At 38.8% G+C, this 25,648-nt stretch overlaps 2 protein-coding genes across 27 annotated transcripts in view; one reads left to right on the forward strand and one right to left on the reverse strand.

Annotated features, from left to right (window-relative positions):
- Positions 1 to 11,055: 11,055 nt before the first annotated feature.
- On the reverse strand, positions 11,056 to 25,560 carry COPS5 (COP9 signalosome subunit 5). Its single transcript, XM_074577218.1, has 8 exons — positions 24,860 to 25,560; positions 24,499 to 24,733; positions 21,680 to 21,808; positions 20,418 to 20,483; positions 18,846 to 18,931; positions 15,861 to 15,972; positions 14,886 to 15,034; positions 11,056 to 11,456 (listed from the first exon to the last, which is right to left on the reverse strand). Exons 1-8 carry the CDS (start codon positions 25,015 to 25,017, stop codon positions 11,372 to 11,374), a joined length of 1,020 nt encoding a protein of 339 aa, XP_074433319.1. The 5' UTR covers positions 25,018 to 25,560; the 3' UTR covers positions 11,056 to 11,371.
- CSPP1 (centrosome and spindle pole associated protein 1) overlaps positions 25,134 to 25,648 on the forward strand; it is a 66,315-nt gene continuing 65,800 nt past the window's right edge. For 22 of the 26 annotated variants that reach the window (XM_074577185.1, XM_074577192.1, XM_074577200.1 and 19 more), the window contains exon 1: positions 25,216 to 25,269. The gene's annotated coding sequence lies outside the window, so the exon portion shown is untranslated. Of the gene's footprint in view, positions 25,270 to 25,648 lie in introns of all 26 variants that reach the window. The other 4 variants (XM_074577197.1, XM_074577208.1, XM_074577215.1 and 1 more) reach the window with 2 other exon arrangements.

Raw genomic sequence — 25,648 nt, forward strand, 5'->3', positions numbered from 1 at the left:
ATGGATGTTTTATTTAACAGTAATATTCTATTAAAAAAGGCTAGCAAACGTTTAATAAATTTTTCTTACGATGAAACATTATTCCAATTTGCGGTTGTTTGGGGTTTTCTTAGATCAATATTATATCAACCTTTTTGGTGCCTTTTAAAATGAATTAATTGATGATGACACAGAAGTGGGAGGAGTGGCTGATACACCAGAGGGTCATGCTGCGACCAAGAGAGACCTCAACAGGCTGGAAAAATGGGCTGACAGGAGCCTGAAGAAGTTCAACAAGGGGAAGTGCGAGGTCCTGCGCCTGGGGAGGAACAACCCCAGGCACCAGCGCAGGCTGGGGGCCACCAGGCTGGAAAGCATCTCTGCAGAAAAGGACCTGGGGGTCCTGGTGGACACCGAATTGAACACGAGCCAGGAAAGGGTCCTTGCTGCATAGAAAGCAAATGGTACCCTGGGCTGCATTAGAGGAGTATTGCCAGTTGAGGTGATCCTGCCTCTTCATTCAGTGCTGGTGAGGCCACAGCTGGAGTGCTGTCTCAAGGTCTGGGCTCTCCAGTACAAGAGAGACATGGACATACCAGAGAGAGTTCAGCTAAGGGCCATTAAGATGCTGAAGGTACTGGAACATCTCTCCTACGAGGAAACGCTGAGAGAGCTGGGGCTGTTCAGCCTGAAGAGGAGAAGGCTCAGGGATATCTCATCAGTGTATGTAAATACCTGAAGGGAGGGTGCAAAGAGGACAGAGCCAGGCTCTTTTCTGTGGTGCACAGTGACAGGACTGGAGACAATGGGCACAAACTGAAATACGGGAGGTTCCCTTTGAACATCAGGAAACACTTTCACTGTGAGGTTGACTAAGCACTGGCACAGGTTGCCCAATGAGGTGTAGTCTCTCCATCCTTGGAGATACTCAAAAGTCTTCTGGACACAGGCAACCAGCTCTAGGTGGCCCTGCGTGAATGGGTACATTGGACCAGATGACCTCCAGAGCCCACTTCCTACCTCGACCATTCTGTGATTCTATCAGTTTAGCATATGAATAACTCACTGAAGTCCATAAAACTTCATACATGTTATGTGCTCACTGTGTTGGAACACACAAAGTGCATCAGCTGGTCAGTGACAAAATATATTGCTTCCAGTGAAACCAAGGTTAGGACTTCATTTCTCTTATAGGAAAAATGACAAAAAATGTTGTTACGAGCACATTCCACTTTGACCTTTGTTAGAAATGCAGACAAGGTATAAAGAGTCCCATCCTTGCAACCTCAAATTTCCTATATCCTTCTCTCAGGATACAAAAGAGCATAAGATGTCCTTATTTCTGTGGTGGAATCCAAACTGAGCATGCCCTGGAGCTGCTTGTTCTGGGAAATGTTCCTGTAAAAGAAGTATGTTAATATTCTCAAAGTTAATTTTGGACTTAGTTTGTTCTCCCTCATGGCTGTAGATTTTGCAGGTGTCTAGGGCTGTCTGTTAGTAATCTGATTTAAAGGCAGAAAAAGCTATGAGAAGTTTCAGAGAGAGTATTTATTCATTAAGATTTGAAATAGGATTCTCATCTGGTGGCACAGAGTATTAAACAATCATCTGTGTACTCTCCAGGATGGCAGTAATTTGGCCAAGTACAAAAAGTCCTTGTTTTCAAAAAAGCTTTTGGAAATACCTGTGTAGAATCATTGGTGGCTATATTTCTTACAGTTCCAGATTGGAACATTGAACTGGAATTTAATTCTGAGGACATAAAACACCTTAAGAGCCTCCCTTGCATAAGCACTACCATGCATTTTGCATAGAGCTCTTTCTGCGTGTATGGATTCTATATGCGGGGTGTGTCATATAATGAGTAAGAAAGATATCCTTAGAAGAAAAATATCACTCTTGTAATTATAAAACATCACATTAAAGCCTGACAATTTCTGACAAACTTTTTCAGGGTCAGGTTTCAAACTTTTTTATGCAGTCAGACTTTTTCCTGAGTATCTCTGGCCTTCCTCTTTTGTGGCTAGACAGCTGTATAAAATGGAATCAACACAGTATGTAAGTTTTAATATGTAAAATATACCGGAAACAACTTTTCCCACTGAATTTAGATTTGTTTTGTTTTTTATGTTTCCAAAGGTAGCGAATATAAGGTTCTCAAAAACATAGGGCAGAAGAAATAGTGCTTTAATTTCAAAAAACTTTCACAGAGCTGTATTGAAATGTCTTTGTCTGAAAAACAAAGCTATAATCCATTAAATCTGATGTTGTCAGCTTGGTTTCTTAAGGACACGATGCTTACCCGTTCGTGATGTCTCTGTATATACTGCGTAGTAACTTTTAAGCCCATCAAGCCAACTCTGACTAAAACTGGCAAAGGGGACAGGCATAGGATGGTAATAAATTCTACTATTTTTTCACAAAATTCAACAGCTGGTTAGAAAAAAAGTTTCCTAGCCTAGCATGCTCATATGAGAGAGGGGTTGAAGCGTGACCCGAGCAGTTACCTGCTCCTCTGGCGGGCGGGCATTAGCCTGGCTCCGTCGGAAATCCGACAGCCTTCAATCATCCCCGTCCCGGCAGGCAGAAGGGAGAGCGTTACAGAGGTGGGGATGGGAACTCCAGCTACGACCCGCCAACCTTCTGCTTACAGTCAACAAAGGAGTAAGGTACTGCAGGAGACAGGGCGTCGGTATTTTGCTGCTCATGAATAATAGTTCTGGTAAATATGTAGTTTCCTCAGTTTTATCCGCGTGTCAAACTTGCTCTGAAATAGGTGTATGGCAGCATAGTTTAGTCATGGTTTAGTCATGGTTTTTGTCAAGAGTTATGTTGATGGTTGGATTCAATGATAGGAAAGGTCCCTCCTTTCCTAGGCAATTCTGTGATTCTATGGTTGTATTTCTATACTGGAAATGGTTTAGGTGAGACAGGTACCTGGAATAATTATTTATGTAAAGCCCTAACGTTAAGTGCTTCAAGTTCTTGGACTCATTCTGCTGCATGACAACTACTTGACAACACCTCCTGATTCTTGATTTTCCCTTGAATGACAGATTATGCATTCAACAATTAGCATTCCAAGCGAAGCTACCTTTCCTTCCCCACACTGGAGAAGCACCGGACTGGAGTTCTTTCCCTGCGGTGCTGCCTTCTCCTTGCTGACCACACACAGTTCATGGCTCGTGCTAGTGCTGCTTCACTGATTATACATCATCGCTTCTTCCGTGACTGGAGTAACATTTTTGCTCGTCCTGACTGCTGATACCAACAGAACTGTGCAGGCCTAAGCAAAACCAGAGCTGAGACAGAAAACCACTAATGCGATTAAAAGGAGACAGATAACAGGCTGGCTGTTACAAAAGTTCCTAAAATCACTTCTGCAAATACAACTAAAACCAAGTTAAAATATGTCCGATACCAGACAAGGCTTGAAGCCTTATATGGATAATTATTATTATAAAACTTTAAAGTCTGTTATTAGTACAAAACTGTTACCATCATTAATATTATTGACAGATGCCAAAAAGTGAAATAGCCTTTCTGCACCTCCCAGCATTAAAATCTATTAAAGCCTGGAAATAAAAGTGAAGTTATTGGAAAACTATCTGTTTGTTAGGACAAACACTTTATCTTTATAGTGTTTATAGTGTTTTTTTAATGAACATTGCATATTACCTCCAGCAGAGACCACAATGTTGATTTGGGAAATGCAAGATCCTGTCTCCAAAGATGAGTGATAAGAAATAATTCAAAATGCACTTTAACAGTTTTCACCATAGAGAAAATAACAGCTTTACAAATATTGTAATGAATTTTGACAGATGAACCAAGAAGAGAAAGTAAAAATTATTGTATGCTGTTATTATTCAGAAACAGTCAGAAAATATACTGGTAGCCCTGAATTATTTTGTCAAACACTGTATAGAGAGCAAATCTGAGCATTCACACAGTCATTCTTACTTGTTCTTAAATAGATGTAAGATGTTATTTACATGTTATTTGTCCCTGGCTGATGTTTTACATAAGTATTTGTGTTAAACCATTTTTGCCACTTCCACAATTTTACCTAGTTGTCATAAGAAGAATTTTTAAAGTGGAAAGGAAGATGTTGCACAAAAATTTGGTATAATGAGGAGCTATTTTGCAGTTTGTATCACCATGTAGAATGCATACATCTTGTTTCAAGTTGGAAGAATATCTGCCGTTTTAGAACCTCTAGGTTTCTCCAGTTCTATCTCCAGCTTTGCGGAACTCGGACTGAAAATGCCTCCCTTAGAAACAGATTAAAATTATAAGCTTAATTCTGACCTCAAATGATAAGGCAAGTGAATGCAACTTGTCGTCAGCTGGAGAAGAAAGTTCAGACGGTTGTAATTACTAAAGAGTTCATGCTATTACATGCAGGCACACAAATTAATTTCCTTTTATAATAAAGTAATGCCACTGCAGTTCTTCACAAGCCCTGAGGTAATTGGGTCTAAACCAAACAGAAATTCACACAGGAAATGATGGACAAATTACATAGGAGTGGAATGCACGTTTCAGTTGAAAATGAAGAGTTCCTAAAACAATATATTTGTAATCCCCTCAAAGGGCTTAAGCTTTTCCTATCTGCGATGATCTAAACAGACAAACTACGCAAAACAGAGTAAACATTCTTTGCTAACAGCATCATTAAGAATTGCTATTTAAGGCGGTAACGTCTGACAAACTGGAGAGTAGTGATGACCTTTAGTGCATAAAAAGGGTAATACTTACATATCCTCTTCCATCTGTATTTTTGAAAGGCTAATGATCAATCTTCTTATTTCATAGAGGAAAGCAGACACAAGCTCTGGCAAAAATGCCTTGCTAAAGTTTATGCACTCCTGATTTGTGAAAAGTCAGGAAGAAACCCCAGTTCTCCTGGGATGCAGTCCTATGACCTATCCACTGGACCATGCTACTTCCCAGAATACTGTAGTTTTCAGAAAGCCCTGTATGAAGCAATTTTTCATAATTAAAAACAAACCAAATGTCACAGCAAATATTTCATATGTTAGAAGTTTCATCTGAGGGGCAAAATTAACTTTCCTAAATTACATATTTCCTTGTGGATGTTATTACTATGGTCTGAAAAGTAAAACTACAGCTCATAAAAAATACACCCTGAGGAACAAGATACTTTATTAATTCCTTAAAAGTTTAGCATAATTGTTTTTAGCTCCAGAAAAATCCTTCAACTAACTGGAGACTCTGATGTCAGTTCTTCAAGGCTCGACACAAGAAAAAAATTCTATGTGTATGCAATTAATCTTATGTATTATCATGCCCTATTTTAATCACTTTCACCTCTTAGGGACTTGCACCCTTAAAATGATGCTAGCTCAACTCTGTAGCATTTAAATTTTGTCTGGTTTTGTACTTTTGAAAGTATTTGTTTTTATTATTTTATCTTAACCTAGTTTACGGTACGATATACAAAGTCTTTTGTATTGAGATTTCAAACTAAATATTGTATATAAACAAATTATGTTAATTATATGTTAGTAGCATAATGGAAGTCCAGTTCTGATTTGGACTTTTTGGGGCACAGCAATAAAAACAGATAAAATAAACAGTATGTTTATCAAAGAGAAAGTAACATACCAAGCTTATTTTAAAATGCTGACCTAAAATTAAAAAAAAATCTCCAAAGTTTAGCAAAGGGGAGAAAATAAGTAAGATAATTCATGTTTAATTATATTTAGTATATTTTTAAGCTTATAAACAAAGTAGTAAGATGTCAGCCATCAGTTTCACACCTTGTATTCTTGCATTTTTAATGATCGACATTAAATAATCGGCTGGCATTACAGTTCATAATATATGGAGGAGTGCTATAGAAACACTGTACGCCTTGGGGCAACGTACCAGGCTGTGCAGGAGTGATCCAGCACCCGAGTTCACGGCTGCCTTACACCTTCTAAAGCTACTGTATCTGCAGGAATGGCCTGCCCCACCGAAGTGTCGTGAAACACCAGACAGGTCAAGGTAAAAACAAAATATCCAAAACCAGATGCAGTCAAAGCTTTATAAAGGCACAACTGATAGAAATGCAAGAAAATTATGCTTCATTTACTAAACAGCACGTTTTAAAGAGCTCGTGCTATATAATCTGAGCTTGTGTGCACAAACTGCCACCAAAGGCAAGGAAAACAAGAGTCTCTTGTAAAATCGGGTCTGAACAGAGACATTGTGGAGTAAGGGGAGTTTTCCAGGGAATATCCAAGATAGACGGTGAACTCAGCTGTTGTAGCCAGCTCACAGCTGCCTGTTATTCCAGTACTAGAACCAAAGATAATTTATGAAAAGCTCAAGGAATATTTCTTCTGGCCTGGCCTGAATGTGAGGTAAAGGATGACTAAAGAACTTGTGATGCTGCTTAAAAGCAAAAGATTAAGGTTAGCCTTTTTATTAGCTTTCTCTAAAGCAAAAATATTTCTTGACTTCAGTGAGGTTGTTCGTACAAGGAATGCTTGTAAGAGTAAAGATTGCAGAGTTTGTAACAAAATCCAGATACCAGTGGCAGATACCGGTGGCAGAGAGAGTTTTGGGGACGGAAACATTTTCTAAAGTTTGGCTTTCTTTAGTGTATCGAGATTATTGCTCAGAACTCCCAGTTATGGCCAGTCCTTCAGCAAGGCTCGGTCTCCAGCAGACATCTAACGTAAGAGACCTAGGGAAACGCTTAACATCCAGTAACTCCCATTGTCCCTCTGAGTAAGTGCCGAGTTTTTGAAGATCAGGCTGCTTGGAGGTACAAAAGGGGGCTGCTGGATGCAGAATTATTTAGAAAAAAAAAATTGGCCCTAATAGCCTGATCACCTTGTTTAGCTCTTAAACACTATCCACAACCATTGCTAAAACAAATACAACCAGAGTAAAGATGTTACATTTTACAGATTAGTTAAGAATAGATCTACTGAGTAGGTAATCTGATTGTTTATGTGGGACTTCAATGCAAAATTTCACTATCTTAAATGTCTTGGCTACATATAAAATCTGAGCAATAGAAGTATTCTTGCTTTATATGACCAGACACCTCAGATATACCATATAGATATAAATTTGAATTGTTTCTGCTGCCGTTAGTTACTTTTAAAATAATCCAGGAAAACAATTTTGCAAGTTTCTGAAGTGCTTATTTTAATATTTCAAATATATATATATATATATGTGGTAGTTAGGTACAGTGCAGACAAACGCAAGATAAAGGAATAATTGTGCATGCGAGACCTACATCTGCACCTTGTCATTCCTGCGCGAGGCCTGAAACCATCTCCTTCTCCAGTGTACAGCCTTTAGAGAGCAACATATTCTTCCTTATAATCACTGCAATTCAGTGTTTGTCCTCCAACATGTTTATTTTCAAGTTTCTCCTACAGTTGAGTTACTATTCTCTGTGCAGCTCTGAAACGCGCACGTCAATCAGATGAAACCCTGAAGGGTTTAAGATAACTAAATATCTCTAAGTTTTCAGCTGGTCACTTGGCTCTTCTGGGTACTCAAATAGTGATGGTGAGGAGCTCCAAAAAGATCTCACAGAACTGAGTCAGCAAAAATGTGGCAGAGGAGCTTCGATGCAGATAAATGCAGCTTGGGAAAATCTGAACCATGCCCTCACAAAGCTTTCCGGAGTTGTACCTACCAATTCAAACTTAAGCAGTTTTTAAGATTTTGAAATCATCAGCTTGATGTGCAGCAGCAACCAAATAAGCCAATGGAACGCTGGGTGTCAGCAGGAAGGGTACTGAGAACAAGGGAGAACTATTTTGCCCCTCTATAAAACTTTGGTGCACTCAAATCTTGAGTACGGCGCAGTTCTGCGTTCTGTGTGTAAAGTACAAAGCAGGATGAGACTTGGTACTGGGGGCAACTAAAGGGATCAAGTGGGTAAAGTGAGTGGCAGCTTTATAACCGCATGAAAAAGCTTAAACTTCTCAATGTGGAGAGAAGGCTGAGGGGACGATACGATAAAAGCTAATAAAATGATAAAGGTGGAGGGTAAGACAAAAAAACCTGTTAATCAGCACATGCCACACTATTAGAACCAGAAATGCTCTATAAAGCGACTAGATCCATTAAAAATGGGTAAAAAAGTGGCCAGGTTCACGTGCGTTTCCCCCAGCAGCACTCCTACGGCTGCTGTTAGAGATGGCCAAGCAGCATGTCTCCCATAACCCCTTACCTTCTCTGGCCTGTTTGCATTTTAGGTAGCCCGGGAGACAGGACAACAGCTGAACAGAAATAGAAGCCAGCCTCTCACAGCTGCATTACTCCATTCAGTACATTTAAAAAAGAAGAAGGCAAGAAAAATTATGTCTTTTTTTTTCCTATTTCCATGTGGCAACAGAAGCACAACCATTCAATCTTCAGGCAAGAATATTAATTTATAGGAGCTGCCGTTCCAGTTCCTACCAACCATTTGAAGGGAACTTCAAAGGAGAAGGAGGTCTGATAGGACGATGAAGCATCTTTGACTGTCCCACAAATCACAGAATAAATCTAAAAGGCTCTTCTAAAAGCCTGCGCACAATAAAGGTGAACTGCTACTCTATCAGGAATTACAGCTGAGTCCTTGGTATGTGATCTGTTTTTGGATTGTTGAGATTAGAATGCATAAATTGTTTAAAAGTGCAATTTGCTTACATAAGAAAGGTGAGATACAGGACAACTTGAATAAAGAAAAATAGAACAGGAGAGGGAAGAAGTTCAAACACAATCCAGCATCCTCAGCATTCCATAATTATAATATCTGTTGGTAAATAGTGTTAGATGAAGAAATTAATTGTGATCATTGAATTAGATTTTTATTTATTAAAATGTCAAAGGCACTCAGAAATTTTGTATGCATGCTTGTCTCAAAAATCTAAATAAAGAGAGCCTATTTGCATGTGCTTTAGTATGTCCTGAATTACATTAGCTGTCAAAATACTTACCTGTGGCACCCATTTGCCTAAACTAGTTTCTAAATAAAAAGTGGGTGCAAATGTGGGAGGATGAATTCATGTATTTGTTGATATACAACATGTACTGTCCTCCAAAATACCTTTAATCCTAGTATTTTGAAAGTCTCAAAACTATTTGGTAGGATTAAGGTGTACTTTCTATCCCTTAATGATTTTCCATTGTTTAGGATACACTTGTACAGGCGCAATGGCACATATGTGTGTGTGTGTGTGTACACGTATTGGATGACTTCTTTGTGGTAGCCACCTTCAATGCATGGAATTCTGATCTCAGTTAAGGCAGAATTGGGAATAACGCTAGCATTAAAAATGTCCGATCAAAGACAAGGGCATTCTTATTTTGCCTCCCGAACGCTGTAGAAAGGATCCTATGCAGGCCACAGGTACAGCCACGCTACGTGTAGGATTCTGAATTGAGTTATAACACTATATGCTCAGCAAGTAGCAACACGTGTAACTCAACTGACAACTGTTCACATCAGCATTCATACTGCTATAATTTATAAAACAACTTGGTACTTTAAAGCCAACTTGTGACTAAAACCATGCAGTCTGAGCCTACGTGCATGAAATTTCAGCTCATTGCTGTCACGAATGATGACAGTTTAAAAATGCTAAATAGCCTCATATGAGATTAAACTATTATTTTATATTTCAGGTAAATACAGGATGTCCAAAACTTTTTGTATCATGTTATGCAAGGAGAATTCTATAAAGCGGCAACACAGGTTATATTTCCTAATAGGCAAGTAAACACATTGAGTGTGACAATGGCTGTGTGCTAAAATTTTAAAGTCTCACAAACACCCATGGAAGAAAATAAGTAGAAGTTACTGGCTAGGTACACTTGCTGGATCTTCCTTGAACTTAAAAGGTACTGCTGCAGGCTTATGTCCTGTGCTTGCTTGCACAGAAGTCTATTGCTGCCACTTCCAAGAAAATTAATAGCTTTGAATATTAAAATACCATGGCTCTCTTCTCCTGCCTCCCCACTGCCATGCTGGAAGAAGCATAAAATTGTTCTCCTATCAAACTGCACATCTGGTAATTATCTCAACTTTACTAGCTCCGATTAAATATATTTTTCCTATATTGTTGAATGCTGCTGCTTTAAAACACTTGATTAATTTCTGCTTCAGGGTATCAGCATTTCCCTGCTGAATGATAAGTTTCCATTGTATAACTTGCATCTTAGCTTCAAATACACTGGAATCCATTTGGATGAAAAGCCCCACATGAGTAATAGCTATTAAAATTTCCAGACCAAAACAAAAACAAAACCCACATCAAGGCAGAGTTGAAGCTGAAAAGGACTATCAGTTACTTAAGGTATAAGGCGTAATGGTATATCGTATAAAGCCTGTTGTAAGTTATCCCAAAAGTAAACATTCCAAAAACCCCAGGAAACTCAGTATTAAGGACAAAAACTTAAAAGAAATCCAAACATCTTGAATTATTGAAATGCAGTACGAAAGCCTCCAAAACAAACTTAGATCAGCCCCGCAGCAGCCCCATGTTGTATGCCAGCAATTATGATTAATGCATTTTAGTATCTGTGGCCCTAAATTAGCCTAATGCGTATTTCAGAGATGATAACTTTTCATTTTCTTCCTTTGTATGCAACAAGTTACTATGACAAGCAATAGAAGGTGAGCAGGAGAAAAATAATAAATAATGGTATAGAAACAAATTATTAGTCTCACTGCGGAACTGGTCATTACTTGACTACTTAGAAATACAAAATGTCCATCATAAGTGTGAAGCTACAGAAAAAATACTGTTGCATCATGCATTAATGTTTCATCACTGTGAGAAGAAGCCATTTCTGGCTGGACCAGTAAAACTAAATCAGGAAAGGCTCCATTAGATTTAATAACTTGTTAAAAGATGAGCAAATGGGATTTCAATTCTTAAAATTAAACACAGAAATGAGAATCTGAGAAACAAACTTCTTATACTGCATAGGCTACCTCTCTAATCTAACTGAGTGGACAGAACTTCTCTATGGAATATTAAGAAAAAGACTAAGAGGAGATGAACATTTGCCAAAAAAAAAAAAAAAATCAAGCTCCAAAACACTCACTCATTTTCAAAATTGTTTTATTGCAGTTGGATAATCGAGATAAATACCTAAGAGCAAAATCCAGTAAGTCAAATTTATTTTACTTTTGGAACAATTCTCCAAACTGGTTGTGTTTTATGATAAAGAACAAAAAGTTGCACTACATTTCAGAACATTTTGTTCTTTAAAACTGGTTAGACAGGTGGGAAATATTAAAGTACTACAAATTAAATGAATAATTTTCCACTTCAGCTTCATTTCTCAAATTGAACAAGTCCAAGCGAAGGAAACCATGACTTTTTCTGCTCTGGAGATGCATATCAGCTGGTGATGCACTTCAAGCTATATTAATTTGATTAAAAAGTTTATCCTTAATAACCTGAGACATCAATCCATGTATAGCTTCTATGGTGGTCTTGCAGCTGAAAAACAAGCATAAATTCAACATTGGCCAAACACTGAACTGAACTGTCATTTTATTTGAAGATATTCAGCTGTTTTGGAAGTTCAGGGTGCCCATAACCCCATGAATCTTAACAACTGTCCAGAAAGGAAAAGTCACACACAGCAATTTATCCATTGTTGCCAATAGCTTTTTGTTACTTAAAAAGCAAACTGACAAGCACTATACACACAAAGACCAATCCCAGAAAACTTCTTTGTCTGGCAATTTAGGACATCTTACATTAACAAGAGCACGAGAGCTCTGTGGTCATCTGAACCGAAAAAAATAACACAAAAAATCCCCAAGGGAATGGAGCTAGCAGCTGTTATCAATACCTGAAGGCTCTCACTATCCTCTACCTTGTCTCCTTTCCCCAGCCTCAGGCCAGTAGTGCACAATAACCATAGTTCCTCTGAGAAACTACAGAGAACATTAAAGGATGAGTTTATACAGCTAATCAGTTATTAGTCAAAATATGTAACGTGCAAAATACCCAAACAGCTGAGAGGATTCCTATTGATCTGCTTCCTCCTGTGTGCCTGGCTTAGGGGGATGTAGTATCAAACTAACAAATAAAAACGTCTCAAAACTGAATACACAAATTTACCAACCCAGAAGGCATGGAGGAGAGTGACAAATTACTAGTAGATAAATAAAGGAATTCTAGGCAAAGGTTTGGCTAATGCATATGTACTCTTAGAAAACGGCCCTTAGAGATGCGTATGTGCAGTAACAGAAGACATATAGGCAAGTGTAAGCACTTTTACACTAATGTCTTACAGGATTGTTTTTCCTAAAACAGGTATACCAAATAATCCTTTAGCGAACTTTGCAACCATATTTCTTGGAAGTAATTTAGGTGCCCCTGAATCAATTGTCCTGGTGTCTGTGCAAGTCTTCTACTATCTTTTCTCTTTTCTTAGGAAAGATTATTAGATGAAGAAAAACATACAACTGTAAAATTTTGGGAACTACAGTAGCCTCTGTTACACAGGAAAGCAGAACTGATGACAAGATCTCCAGAGAGACCTTATAGCAGCTTTCCAGTATCTGAAGGGCACCTACAAGAAAGCTTGGAGAGGGACTGTTTACAAGGGCATGTAGAGATAGGATGAGGGGTAATGGCTTCAAACTGGAAGAAGGCAGATTTAGATTAGATATCAGGAAGAAATTTTTCACTATGACAGTGGCGAGACACTGAAACAGGTTGCCCAGAGAAGTTGTGGATGCCCCATCCCTGGAAGTGTTCAAGGCCAGGCTGGATGGGGCTTTGAACAGCCTGGTCTAGTGGGAGGTGTCCCTGCCCAGGGCAGGGGGGTTGGAACTAGATGATCTTCAAGGTCCCTTCCAACCCAAACCATTCTATGATTTCAGGAACAACAATCCTTTCCAGTCTTAAACTAACTTAAACTTAGTCTATAAACTAACTACTAATGATTATTAAATAAAAACAGAAAAGAAAATCTCTAGAAATGCTGCAAGAAATAATATAGTAGGATGAGCAGAGGAGTTATTTCTTCGAATAACCGTAAGCACGTGACAGTAAAGTGAAAATAAAATGCGGTAAGTATTATGGAACTCCAAATAGGGATCAAAATCAAAACAAACTTGTCAGCAACTCCATCCTTCTCATGTCTTTAAAGCATCACTACTGTAACTGTTTCATTGCAGGAACTGGGAGGTATCACCTAACCTGGCTGTTGGTATCACCTAACCTAAGGCTGTTAGCAACAGCCTTAACTCCATTGCAAATGTATTCTGCAACTAAAATAGTCCAATTGATCATTTTTCTTAGAAAACTTTTAAGAGCTGCTAACTTTCCATAACAAGGAAATAAACACTAGCATAACAACAACTCTTACTCTATTTAGCAATGACCATATTGCATATTTGCAGGTATTCCCCCACTGCTGTGGGACAAAAGCTTGTCCAGCACAAGCTGACCGCTCCCTTTATTAAAGGAAAGCCCGTGTTCACTGGAGTTGTACTGAGCAACATGTAAATCAAGTAATTTATTTATATCAGCCTCTTCACACAAGGCCTCCTTTTTGTCTCTTGGTTCTTTTTTCTCTCTTATTAAACTCACTGCTCATCTGGTATCTCAAAAATCAGTTCCTTAGTAAAGTTTGTACCATGGCATATATCACTAACATGAAGCTGGGTGGTGGTGGTAAGATAATACAAGAAAACTGTTATATGGATCAGGATAAAATGATGAGGAAGAGGACCAGAAAACCTCCAATCTACCGCCAAAAGTAGAACATCCTAGATTTTATTCAACTTTTGCAGTCTGTTCCAAGGATTCTACAACATTGTTCCTCATTAAATGGAATTATATCTCACTTAGAACACTCCTAAAATGCATGCAGGTTAGTCCTGTGTTCTCCACACATGGACCTGAGATTGTACTAGCATGTACAGTGCAGCACTTCCTGGTTTTCAGAGTCTGGAATTTCCAAATACAATGTTCTTGAACAACCCAAGAATACTATCTGACTTGTTGGATACTATTACCCTTTGTTAAAGGTTTTACTTAGAAAAATAGTGATTATAACATTATATACATAGTTTAAGCACATGTATCATTCTTAAGACTACTGGGAGAGAGATGTATTAGTGAGAAGCAACTTTTGTATTTCAAAGCTCAAAAAAATAAAAGAGCTGATTACCAACAAACATATAATTAACACTGCGGGAAAACACTACAATTTTGAAATTATGCTGTACACCCAGTTCACTTACTAATAATAGAAAGTATTTGCTATCAGACAGCGTAGCTAAATACAAAGGCCAGAATTTCTGTAATCTACTTCTTAAAAACAAAACTAAACCACAAAACAACAACAAAAAATTTCCTCATTTGTGGAAAATGGATGTATTAATTAAGAAGTATGAAAAAATGGGAGTTCTTAATTTTTAAGTGAGTGAAAGTATTACAACAAGTGTAAACTAAGTGGACTGTTAGTGCTAATTCTTAAAATCATGTTCTATATAATAATTCTATTTACTGTTAAGTTTAAACCTGATTAATGACATAAAATGTGCTATTTTCTAGCAATGCTACCATTTGCATTTGACATAAAACATCTTTTTTTGGTTTGCCGTATACTGATGGAATTTAACAGAGATTTTTTGTTTAATAAACTATAAACTACAGTTGAATTTATTCCAGAAACAGAGATTGAAAAGCTACTGTAGGTTTAATAAAGGCAAGATTTTCTTACACTTTCAAAAATAACTGGGGATATTTGGAGTGTCTCATTCCTACCTATAATCTAATCATTCTTATCTATGATCTTGGTAGGTTACAATTTAATTGGTAGGTTACAATTAAAGGCATGATAGAAGTTTAAAAACAGAATAACACTTTTTTTACAGGGAAGAACACAAGAATGCATTATCTTACCTGTCTCTTGTTGCTTTTGCAAGTTTGTCTTCTGATTTCTTATCATGAGTCTCTAAACCCAGTATGAAACTGCCCCTTCCAAGCTGAGCTTCTGACTGTTCTAATTTTTCAGACAAATCAAAGACTTGGCCAGTGGTGTAGTCGGCATTCTTAGGAGAAAGAAGGCAATAAACATATTGAATTCTAAGCTATAAGAAGTTCAAGCATTTATATACAAAATAAACAGAATCTGAAAGGAGTCTTTAAGATTGTAGTACTGTACGTTTTAACCTGTATCTGCAATTGAAATGATACAGGACATGAGTGGCACGAGGGGTGGTTGAGAGAACAGAAGCTTGACGTCTGACAAATGCTCACTACCTAAAGCCTGAAATGGGCATTCTTTATTACTTTCCATACCCTAAGTTATGAAACCAAGAAAGAGTAAGTAAAACTCAGTTGGTTTTGACCAAGAGAAAAGGTATAAAATTGGTTTTTGCAGAAGGAAGGTTTTGATGCTAAGCTGTTACATTGAAGGTCTACCTGCAGTATTTCTGCTGCAACCCTGTTTTAACAGATCTGTTAGTTGGGGTTTTTTTGGTGGTGTTTTTTTGTTGTGTTTTTTTTTTTTTTTTTTTAAATTAAGTGCTCAGTTATTCAATACCATTATTTTAAGGCATACTATTCATTACAGTGCTAAACCTCTGCATTACAGATATAAAAGGTTAAAAGGTGTTTAAGACAAAAACCTAAGGGCATAGAGAACTCAGTAAAATTAAACATAAGTTATACCCTCCTTCTACTTTCAAAGAGCAGTTATAAGGAACATTTAAGTATTTATGGTTAGGAAAACCTTCCCTTCTTGTTCAGTCTGACAAATAGATTCTTAATGTGGATTTATACCTATCAGTGTCCCATTAAACATTTTACAGTAGAGGCTGGCTTTCAGCACTAATGAATTAATATATGCACATAATAACATACTGTGGTACTTACAGTAAGCAAACTAGAAGAACTGAGAGTGTTCACCCAGTACTTGTTCCACAAAAGCTCAAGCAATTTACGATCCAAAGATGATTTAAAGTAGGAGACTTCTAAAGCATAATACCTTTAAACACAAACATGCAAACAAAATAAGCTTCCATCTAAATATGTCTTGTTTGGCTGTGACACCTGAAGTACGTGCATCTCAAAAAAACCTTATCCATGGCAAATCTCTTCAAAAATTCAAAGCACTAAACAATACAAAAGTTACCCCCAGATTCAATTCTAACTCTAAAAGATCTTTCAGAAGTATTTCACATATAGCTTTAATACAGGTATACATAATGCCCACAAATACTGCTGTGTTCCATTTAATGAGACTGCAAGGCTGTTTCAATTATTCTCTTAACAACTTCTTATGCAATGCAATGATGCCCTGCATCATGCTTAGGATCTTCAATACTGTAATAATTGTTATTAAAGATGACTGCAGTTTTGCATATATCACCTCTAAGTCAATTAGGAATGTTTGATAGCAGTAAATGTTACAAACAAATAATCTTATGTTCTACCACACTATTTTGAAAGCCAGGCTTTAGTGGAATTCACAAGAGATGATAAAGCAGATAGAAAGCTGAGCTATGCAAAGCCATTAGCACAAGTGAATTACAGCAACATTAAAGAGCTATAGTAAACTTCATTTTGATCAGGGAATTCTTGAGTAGGTTATTAATAATCCTATAATCTCTTGATTTCTCTGGAAAGTTATTTTGCTTGGCATTTCTGTAAGAAATTCTACCTTGAGATAACTATGCTTTAAAATCTACCAAACACACTTTAATATTTCCATGACAGAACAAATACCCTTATTTCAATATGCTAAGAATAATGAGGTACTAAGTCAGTTCTTCAAAGAGATGTGTGGCGGATTCAAAATTAGAAATCCAAGTTGTTTTAGGAATAGTGTAATAAACTTACTTAAAAAGATTCGATGGAAGCAGTTTCACATTGGGCATTGAACACCAATTAGAAGAGAGGAGTTTGACTAAGATTATCCAGATTGCTACTATGAAGCAATTAGTAGTCACTGGCATTCCAAACAGACAGGATCATTAAGGATCTGGAGAAGTCGTCTTATGAGGAGCAGCTGATGGAACTCGGGTTTAGTCTGGAGAAAGGAGTCTCAGGGGAGACCTTAATGCTCTCTACAACTATCTGAAAGGAGGCTGTAGCGAGGTGAGGGTTCGTCTTTTCTCACAAGCATCAATGATAGGACAAGAGGAAATGGCCTCAAGTTGCTCCAGGGGAGGTTTAGATTGGATATTAGGAAAAATTTCTTCACTGTAAAGGGCTACCAAGCATTGGAAGAGGCTGCCCAGGGGAGTGGTTAAGTCACCATCCCTGGAAGTACTGAAAAGACGTGTAGATGTGGTGCTTAGGGACATGGTTTAATGGTGGACTTGGTAGTGTTACGTTTGCAGTTGGACTCAATGATCTTAAAGGTCTTTTCCAGCTTAAATGATTCTATGATCATCATTCAAGTTTCCTAAACTTTTAATTCTTACTCCGACTACCCATACTACTGAGAGAGAACACCATGACTCTAGTCTTTTGTATTATTAGTAATACAGTAACGTGACAAATTTCCAGTTTTAATTCCCTCTCTTTGCCTAAGTGCTGTTTTCTTCTAGGAAAGGCTGGAAGATATTTTCTTGGTTTGGATGAAGAGAAACGGCTTGTACAAGAAGCCAGCTTCCTGAGACGGAGACTATAAAAATAACTATTAAGCACTTCCAACTTCAATAAAACCACCAAATGAACTCTCCCAAATTGACCGCTTCTAAAAAAGAAAGGATAAAATGTATCCTCCTTTCATGCTTAAAAGCATGGGTTTACGGCCAATGCCAGACTCATAAAGACTACTGCAAAATGTCAGGAATGATTACAATTCTAAAAACATTTTTGTGCAACTATTGTTATAGATTTTTCCTCAAGTCGATAGGAAGACCAGTTCCCAATTGTTTTAATTTCCTTATCTCTTCAGGGTCAGACCTTGCGTGCAACTATAAATGTACTGAAGAACTGATATGCATGCACCATAACCCTCAAAAACCTATTCAACAGCCTACAGGACGCACTGGTGTCAATGAGATCTTCAAGTTCTCTGTACACAGATGCTTAAGCCGTAGTGCTTGTCAAATATCTGAAGGCAGAATTGAAACCAGGCTGTTGTTGAAAGAAGTGGTCCATCTTTCCTTAGCTGTTCTTTGCAAACACTGCGCCTCCGACATCTCTCTCTACTTTCCACCCCACCTTAGGTTAACCAGCAAGAATGCGTGTGCTGACACAAGTTGGACCAGATAAGGGGACTGACCTGGCAAAGCAAATGCCTCGCCAAGTAAGTAAATGTAGGTATGAAGTGAAGAACACGTGGCTGGGGACAGAATAGTTAAAAAACGAATGGTTACAACTAAACTACCTTTTTAATTCATGGAAAGTAATCTATCAGGAGAGAAAAAAGCAGTAATCCTTCCTGTTGCTGATGTTATCCTTGAAGCAGCTGCACTTTCCAATCCTAACAAAGACAGAAACAATCTTAACAGCGATGGAAAAACTTCCCAGTGATGCAGGACGAAGAGATGCACCACATATGCCACTACTGAGAAGAGCAGATAGATTAGTCTCCCTAGCCCTGCCACTAAATCTACATCCAACCCTTTCCTCCCTGCACTAAGAAAGCACCACTACTTAAAGGTGTTCACGAATTAACTGTTAAAGCTTTTAACCAGGTTCATCTTCATCTTTGAAACAGTTCTCCCCTAAAGTATCTCCTGATAAATGTCAATAACACTTTTTCATAAAACCAACAATACTAAAGCAACAAAGAACTTCAAGATTTGAAACACTCCAAGAAATGCACTTTTCTGTAATGAATCACTAACCTAAAGACAAAAATTGAGAACTTGTGCTAGGATTAGTAGTTTTGATGTTACTTACTGTTTACAATGTACACCGAAGTCTTCTATTTTATTAAGTGGAATAGTCTGGTACTCAGAGGGGCCTTCATCTGGAGGTTTATAGCCCTAAAAATTCAACAAAAGGCAAAGATGACACAGTAATTTTGGGACTTTTTTAAAAGCCTAAACTCTTTTAAAGCACTTAACAAAAATTCTAGTTTATGCAATTCAGTTTATTTTTCCTAAGGAAAATGAAACTTCCCCCAGTAGCCTGAAATTTAGAATTTTCATGGATCTCAAATTTACATATGGCTTTACTAGCAGTCATTACATTTACAGGTCTATCAAAAAGCATGTTGTAAGCAATCCAGTGGTCATAGTTGAGATTTTTCAAACAAGTAAGATGACTAGCTATGATTAGATTATTTCTTAGATGAAAGAAAGAGTAAGCTTCTTCTCAGATAATATTTCTCTACCTAATTTTGGAAGTGATTTCAATCCTTCGTTGAGGGAGGCCAGAAGGCATGAGAAGAAGGAAGAAACATCCATGCCTTGGATATGCCTTAGGGATACCTAAAACTTCAGTTACTTATTTAGCCAAGGTGGTGCCACTCACAGCTAAAGACTAGGCAAGAACTGCCCGCGGATCACTACGAGGACTCCCTAAAAAAGCACTTCTAACGTGCATTTTCTATACCAGATTTGGTTTTCAAGTGCAGGATTTTTCTCCCTGGTCAAAATTCTGAAAGTATTTATGAGGTGTTTTTCCCTAAAGAAGTTAATATTCTCCTGAATGACAGACTGTTCTAAGAAGATCTCTCGTGTATTTATTTGTCAACACAAAAATAATGTTTGAATGCAACTGGGAACCTCTCACATTTTTGTTAATTACAGTTTTACCAGATGTCAGACTGAAATTCGCAATGAGTGAACAGTTACTGGAAATTTGAAGGATATAACTGAACTTTATTAGATTGAAATTAAATAGCACAGTTATCTCTGCCAGAAGTATTAATGAAAGCCTGCATTTGGAGATCTAGATCTCCATATGTGATTTCCTAGTTTTTAGCCTAAGTTTTCCATATTGTTTAATTCACTCAGTTTTTTTATACGTTATTTTGCGAAGATTCATAATATTTATTTAAAAGAGTTAAGTACGTTCTTTTGAATCTTGGTTTTCTAAAAGGAAAAGCAGATTACAACATACAAAATACACTATTAACATTTGATTTTAGGCCTAAAAATAACAGTGAAGAATTAACATAAATCTATTTTGATGAATGCCACCTACAACTATATCCATTAAAAATGGCTATATCGAGCTATGTAATTTCAGGACAGCTCCACTATCTAGACAGCCTATTTGATTTAATGCTGCCAAAAATCTATGAAAAACAAACTAGAAGTCAACCTTTGTAAATTTAATCAATACCCAAAGACACACAATAACCAGTATATCAGCATGTCTTCCTTTTGGAATGAACCATGATATACAGTACAGCAATGCAAATCGAACTGTCAGATGATCAAACTGCAGTAATCTTTAGAACCAATCTATTACTTATTTAAAGACAGTTTAGTGATCACACACTGGATAATTTTAACTGTTTACCTTAGGATATGTCCTAAATGCTCCAAGATTTACTTTGCCCGCAGATATTGTTCTTGTTGGATCAATCTGCAGAAATACAGGTAATTCTTGTTATATGCATTTTATAAATTACTACAGGCTTAATAAACTTTACAGTAATTATATTTCAGAAATTTAATTAGTGCAAATTTTATTAGTTTTATCATAAACAGTACTTTTTCAGTTGGCCTCTGCTGGTATGAGACTCTTTAAAAAGATCGGAATATCAATGGCCTTCTATAGACCATTTTTTCAAACTCATTTTCCTTATTTCCCAAATACTTTAAAGAAATTGTACTTCAGACCAATCAATAAACCATAATAAAAATCTGCATTTTAATCTTATTACCACTAAAAGTTAAGAAAAGGTATTATGTGATCTGCTGCATTTTGGTGGAAAATACAGGAAACTAATGAAGGAATCTCCTTGCTAACATATTTACTAATGTCCTCTTTAATTTTAAAAGTAATTAAAAAAGAAAGAAAAAATAAAGAAAAAGAAAAAAGAAGTCCCAAGGAAAGTGTTCTGAACCTGTGAAATTATGTCACAACACAGGAGAGCTCACCTGGTGGAAACAATTCTTAAGGGTGATTTATCCTTTTCTAATGTAATTCTTCCATCATAACTATATTCCTTCTGACTCATTTCAGTCTTTTTGCCTTTATTTCCTTCAATAGCAATGGTTATACAAGTAGGACTTAAAATAAGGTTTGTGATCTGAAGCCTGGAAGACCCTGAAGGGCCGAAAGAGTTTCTTCAGACTTTTCTTCAAAGATGGATTTCCTAGTGTCTTCTACCTTGCACTATGCCATTGATTTAATTTAAAAGGCATCTTAGACACAAAGTAACAACTCTGTGAACACACTTTGCTCTATTTCTATAGAAAAAGCAATGAAGAGAACAAAAGAAACAGATTTTTGTTCTATTGCAAGAGGTTGAATATGGATTGCTCAATGCATTTTTTTGAGAAGCAGTACTTTAAGTTAAGAGTAATGTATGGATTTCTACAGAGCTACCATACGTGGATCAATGCAGTGAAAATATCCTTGGTAAGCAATACTAGTGGTTTGACTAGTATGTGGCCAACAAAGCAAAAGGAGCAATACCAATTTAAAATTCGGATCTAACATTTCCATCATGCAAAATACACACTACTAGAATGTCAACAGACAGGAATCTAAAAATTATTCCCCCCTCAACATAATTTGCTATGCAGTTTCATCAACTATCAACCAGTACTTACAACCACTGCTACAAAGGGTTCTTGAAATTGCTGATTAAGCATCTGGGTACTGACGTCGATCCCAGAGAGCCAGCAGCCGTAGCCGGGGTGACTGTGGTACCAGCCAATTGCATTTTCTAGACGACCAACCTAACAGCAGTGAAGGAAGATAAACCCAGCGTTACATCTCCATTCTGAAAGTCTCAGCTGCCATCTACTGCGCCTTCCAGCATACTACAACACGGTGAGAGGATAAAAAAAAGAATACACACACAGCCTGTGATCTAACTTGCCGATACTAAACTAAATACTAAACATACACCTTATTTTGCTAGACTGTTTTCTAGAAACCATACAACTTGTAGTATTAGCATTCTCTGTTACAGCTACCACCACAGAACAAAGAACTCCAAGGAGACAGGAGCTCCTTCAATGACAGCTGAAGTACGGAAGAGATTCTGCATGGTGAGATGGCAAGTAAACTGGGAGTCCTCAGCATGGAGGAGAAATTTCTTAGGGTGAACAGGATGTAAATATATATAATCTCATATAATGTATGGTATGTCAGTAGAGAACAGCTGCTCATTATTTAGTACAGTAACACATCTCAGCGGCATATAGGTAGGTTTAAAAAATAACTTGAGAGGCATGTTTTCAAACACCAGAAGTGACAGACATTATTGCCAGAGCATGCTCTGAACATGAAAAGATAAATGTTTAAGATTTTTTACAATCAAAAAACCTCAAGAGCTTCCAAATAATACCCTCAGATATCTCTACAAATACTGGATGACAAACAAAAAAAAAAAACACCACAAAAAAACCCCAGCAGACCGAATAGCCATCGCACATAATTTTGTAATCCTCTCTCAGGAATTGCTTACTGGCTGCTCCACACCAAGTCGAATAACTTATATACCAGTTCTTAACTGAGAGTTGTGTGTTTGGATGCATCACCTGCTTGGTTTTACCAAATACTGAGTATGTCAGCAAGGTTAAACCAGAAAAATGAGACAGAACACACCAAGTGCCTATTGAATGGAACATTTATTTTATTTTTGAATTGGTGAATAATATTTATCTTTTCTTTACAACTTTTCTTTATGCTCCCATAATAGAGGCCAACACAATACTAAAAAATACGTGTTATTTTTCAAAGCCAAATAACAGATTTTGACTGTATTAACAACAGATCCTGCCCATGGAGAAGCAAATAACTGGAATGTAGGCATCGGTAAAGTACTTATGCAGGAGAATATATAAACTTGCAATGTAACATTAAAAAGAGTTATTCCAGGAACAGCTAACTTGCCAAAATCAACTGTGGAACAGCCAACATGCAAACTCTCCCAGAGCACCAATAAAGCTGAGTTATTATATTTGCACACAAGTTGTTTCAAAATTGTGAAACCAACTATAGATAAAACTGTACAATATAAGCACTAAAAAAAATGTTTCCTATCCTGAGTACTCCTACATAAACCTGGACTTTAAACATAAGATGAACTAACCATATATAAAAATACTAATTTTACATGATATACTTACTATTTCGAAACCCATTATGTCTACCTAAGAATTGGATAGTACGAATACATCTTTAGGTAAAGACAGCTTCTTAAGTTATGTACTTTTCTGCAACAACAGTATTAGCATCATGACATCTATAGTTTCCATAGGAACTAGACGAAATAAATTATTTCTCATTTTCCCCATAAACAGGGATGAATTATTAAAAAAGGTCCCAGAATACTTCTGTATTATGTTTAATCTTTTCTGATATTATGATCCAGCCTAATTCACATCTATTTAAATATCTGTAACTGCATATAAAGCTGTGAATATAAGGACAACTCTCCCAAATAACCCAAATACTGCTCTGTTATCCCCACTGCACAGGTAGGGGCTTTTAATTTTAGCTGGTTTAAAGTACTTTGAGGATTAAAGAAAAATCAAAGGGTAAACTGGACCTCGAAACTATTTGAGCTTGTAGAGTTAGAATTATTTTAATGCTTAGTCGCACTATAGGATTGCCCTGTATTCTAAGAAGCATGTTAGTAGGTGCTCTGATGTGCCATGCTGGTTTCTACATCAGCCACAGAGCAGATTCATATTTCTGTTATCCTTCTGCATATGAGAACTTTACTGCATAGTCAGGCTTAATGTGACATGGATCTCTGAATACAGGGTGATGAAGAGGGGGAACAGACATTTGAGTCAGTTCACCTAAATTTCCAAATTAGAACTATGCATAATTAAGTTGCACTGAAACTTACTTATTCCTTCATTGGCTTTTCCTTCACAAATGCGTTTTCTTTATTTTTATGGAAAACAGTGGCATAGCTATGCAGTAAAACTTCAGAAAGCAAGAAGGTAAGAATAAATGTCACATTCCTGATCTACAAATAGTAAGTATCTCTGTCACATACATATTTTATATTTAATTTTGCATACTGTTTTTAGAAACATGTAGTATATCAGTTATTTTAGAAACACTCTCCCTTCTTGTTCCATCCACAAGCCACGAGCTGCAGCCACAAAAACACTTCCTGAGCAATGAAAATCCTTTATAAAGAAGAATCCAGTGCTTGATGACCCCCTAGAAGACGTGGAAATGTATGTGTGAAAACGTTTAGAGGGCCCTATGTTCCTTGCTGCCAACAGTTCTCTCAGCCACGTTTGATAAGAAACAGGGCAACTGAACAGCCAGGTTATCACTGTGGGAGGATGGGAGGGGGGGAAAGCCTGCAAACCTCAGAATGTGTTACTACACGATTAGCTTACCAGAGCCGCAGCCACACCACGGAGGGGGAGAAACACTCTTTGGCACTTCTCCTTACCTGCTTGGCGTTTTCGATGTAAGCAGCCATGTACTCGTAGGCGGCGGCCTGAGCGTTGACGCGAGTCTCGGTGCCCTCCACCGGCAGGGCGAAGCTGTCCATGATGATCATGGTTTCCCCGTCCACCTTGCCCAGCATGAGCCCCATCACCTCCAGGTTGCCCCCCGACCTGGCGTGCATCACCATCTTCAAGAGGGCCAGCGCAGAGATCTTGCAGTACTTGAAGTAATGGTGGCTGCAACAGAGAGGCCGCGGAGGCCATCAGGGCCGGACCTGCCGCCCGGTCAGCGCCTCAGGCCCTCGCCGACCGCTCGCCCGCCCCTCCGGCCCCACCGCCCGGCCCGGTCCGGCCCTCACTCACTCTTTGGTCCAAGGCTTGGCCGCCAGGATCTCCTGCTGCTGCTTGCGGTCGTACTTGTAAATCTCGTCGATGCTCTGCGCCTCCTGCATGTTGTTGGCCAACTCCCACGTCTTCTGCGCCATCCCGCTCCCGGAGGCGCCGCTTCCCGCCGCCGCCATCACCCCCCCCTCACCGGGCCCGGCCCTGGCCCGCCTCACCGGGCCGCCGGCGGAACCAAGCGAAGCAGGGGGGATGGGGGGGGTGCGGCGGGAGGTGGTACGGTCCGCGCAGGCCCGTAGCGGCTGCGGGCCTGGGGAGCAGGGCCGCGTTGCGCCGCCCTCCGAAGCAGCAGGGGGCGCTGCTCAGCGCCGCCCGCCGGTTTCCGGGGAGGCGGTAACGGGCGCGGGACGCGGAGGGAGCTGCAGTCGCCGGTGAGCGGGTGCGGACGGGGCGGCGTCCGGGAACTGTCCCCCTACCACCCTCCCCGATTCCGCAGCCCGGTCTGCCGGGCCCGGTGCGGGGGGGGCTGAGCATCCGCCTTCTTCGCAGGCCGGGGCGGGCGCTCCCGCTCTGCTCTGCGGCGGGCCGGACGGGGGCGGCTGGCGGGGACCGGAGCGGGAGAAGGTGCAGGGAGCGGGCTGGGGCCCGAACCGCGGTGCCGGTGGCCGGAGGGGGCAGCGGGGCTCCGCGAGGTCTTTTCCGGCGGCAGCCGTTTGTTGTGCGGCTGTTGCCTTAACAACGGCGCCGCGCGCCCTTAAAGGGGCCGATCCCGGCGTGCCACCTCCCCGCCCGGCCCGCGGCCTCCCGTCC

This window comes from Larus michahellis, chromosome 2 (assembly GCF_964199755.1).
Source record: "Larus michahellis chromosome 2, bLarMic1.1, whole genome shotgun sequence".
Lineage (NCBI taxonomy): Eukaryota > Metazoa > Chordata > Aves > Charadriiformes > Laridae > Larus > Larus michahellis.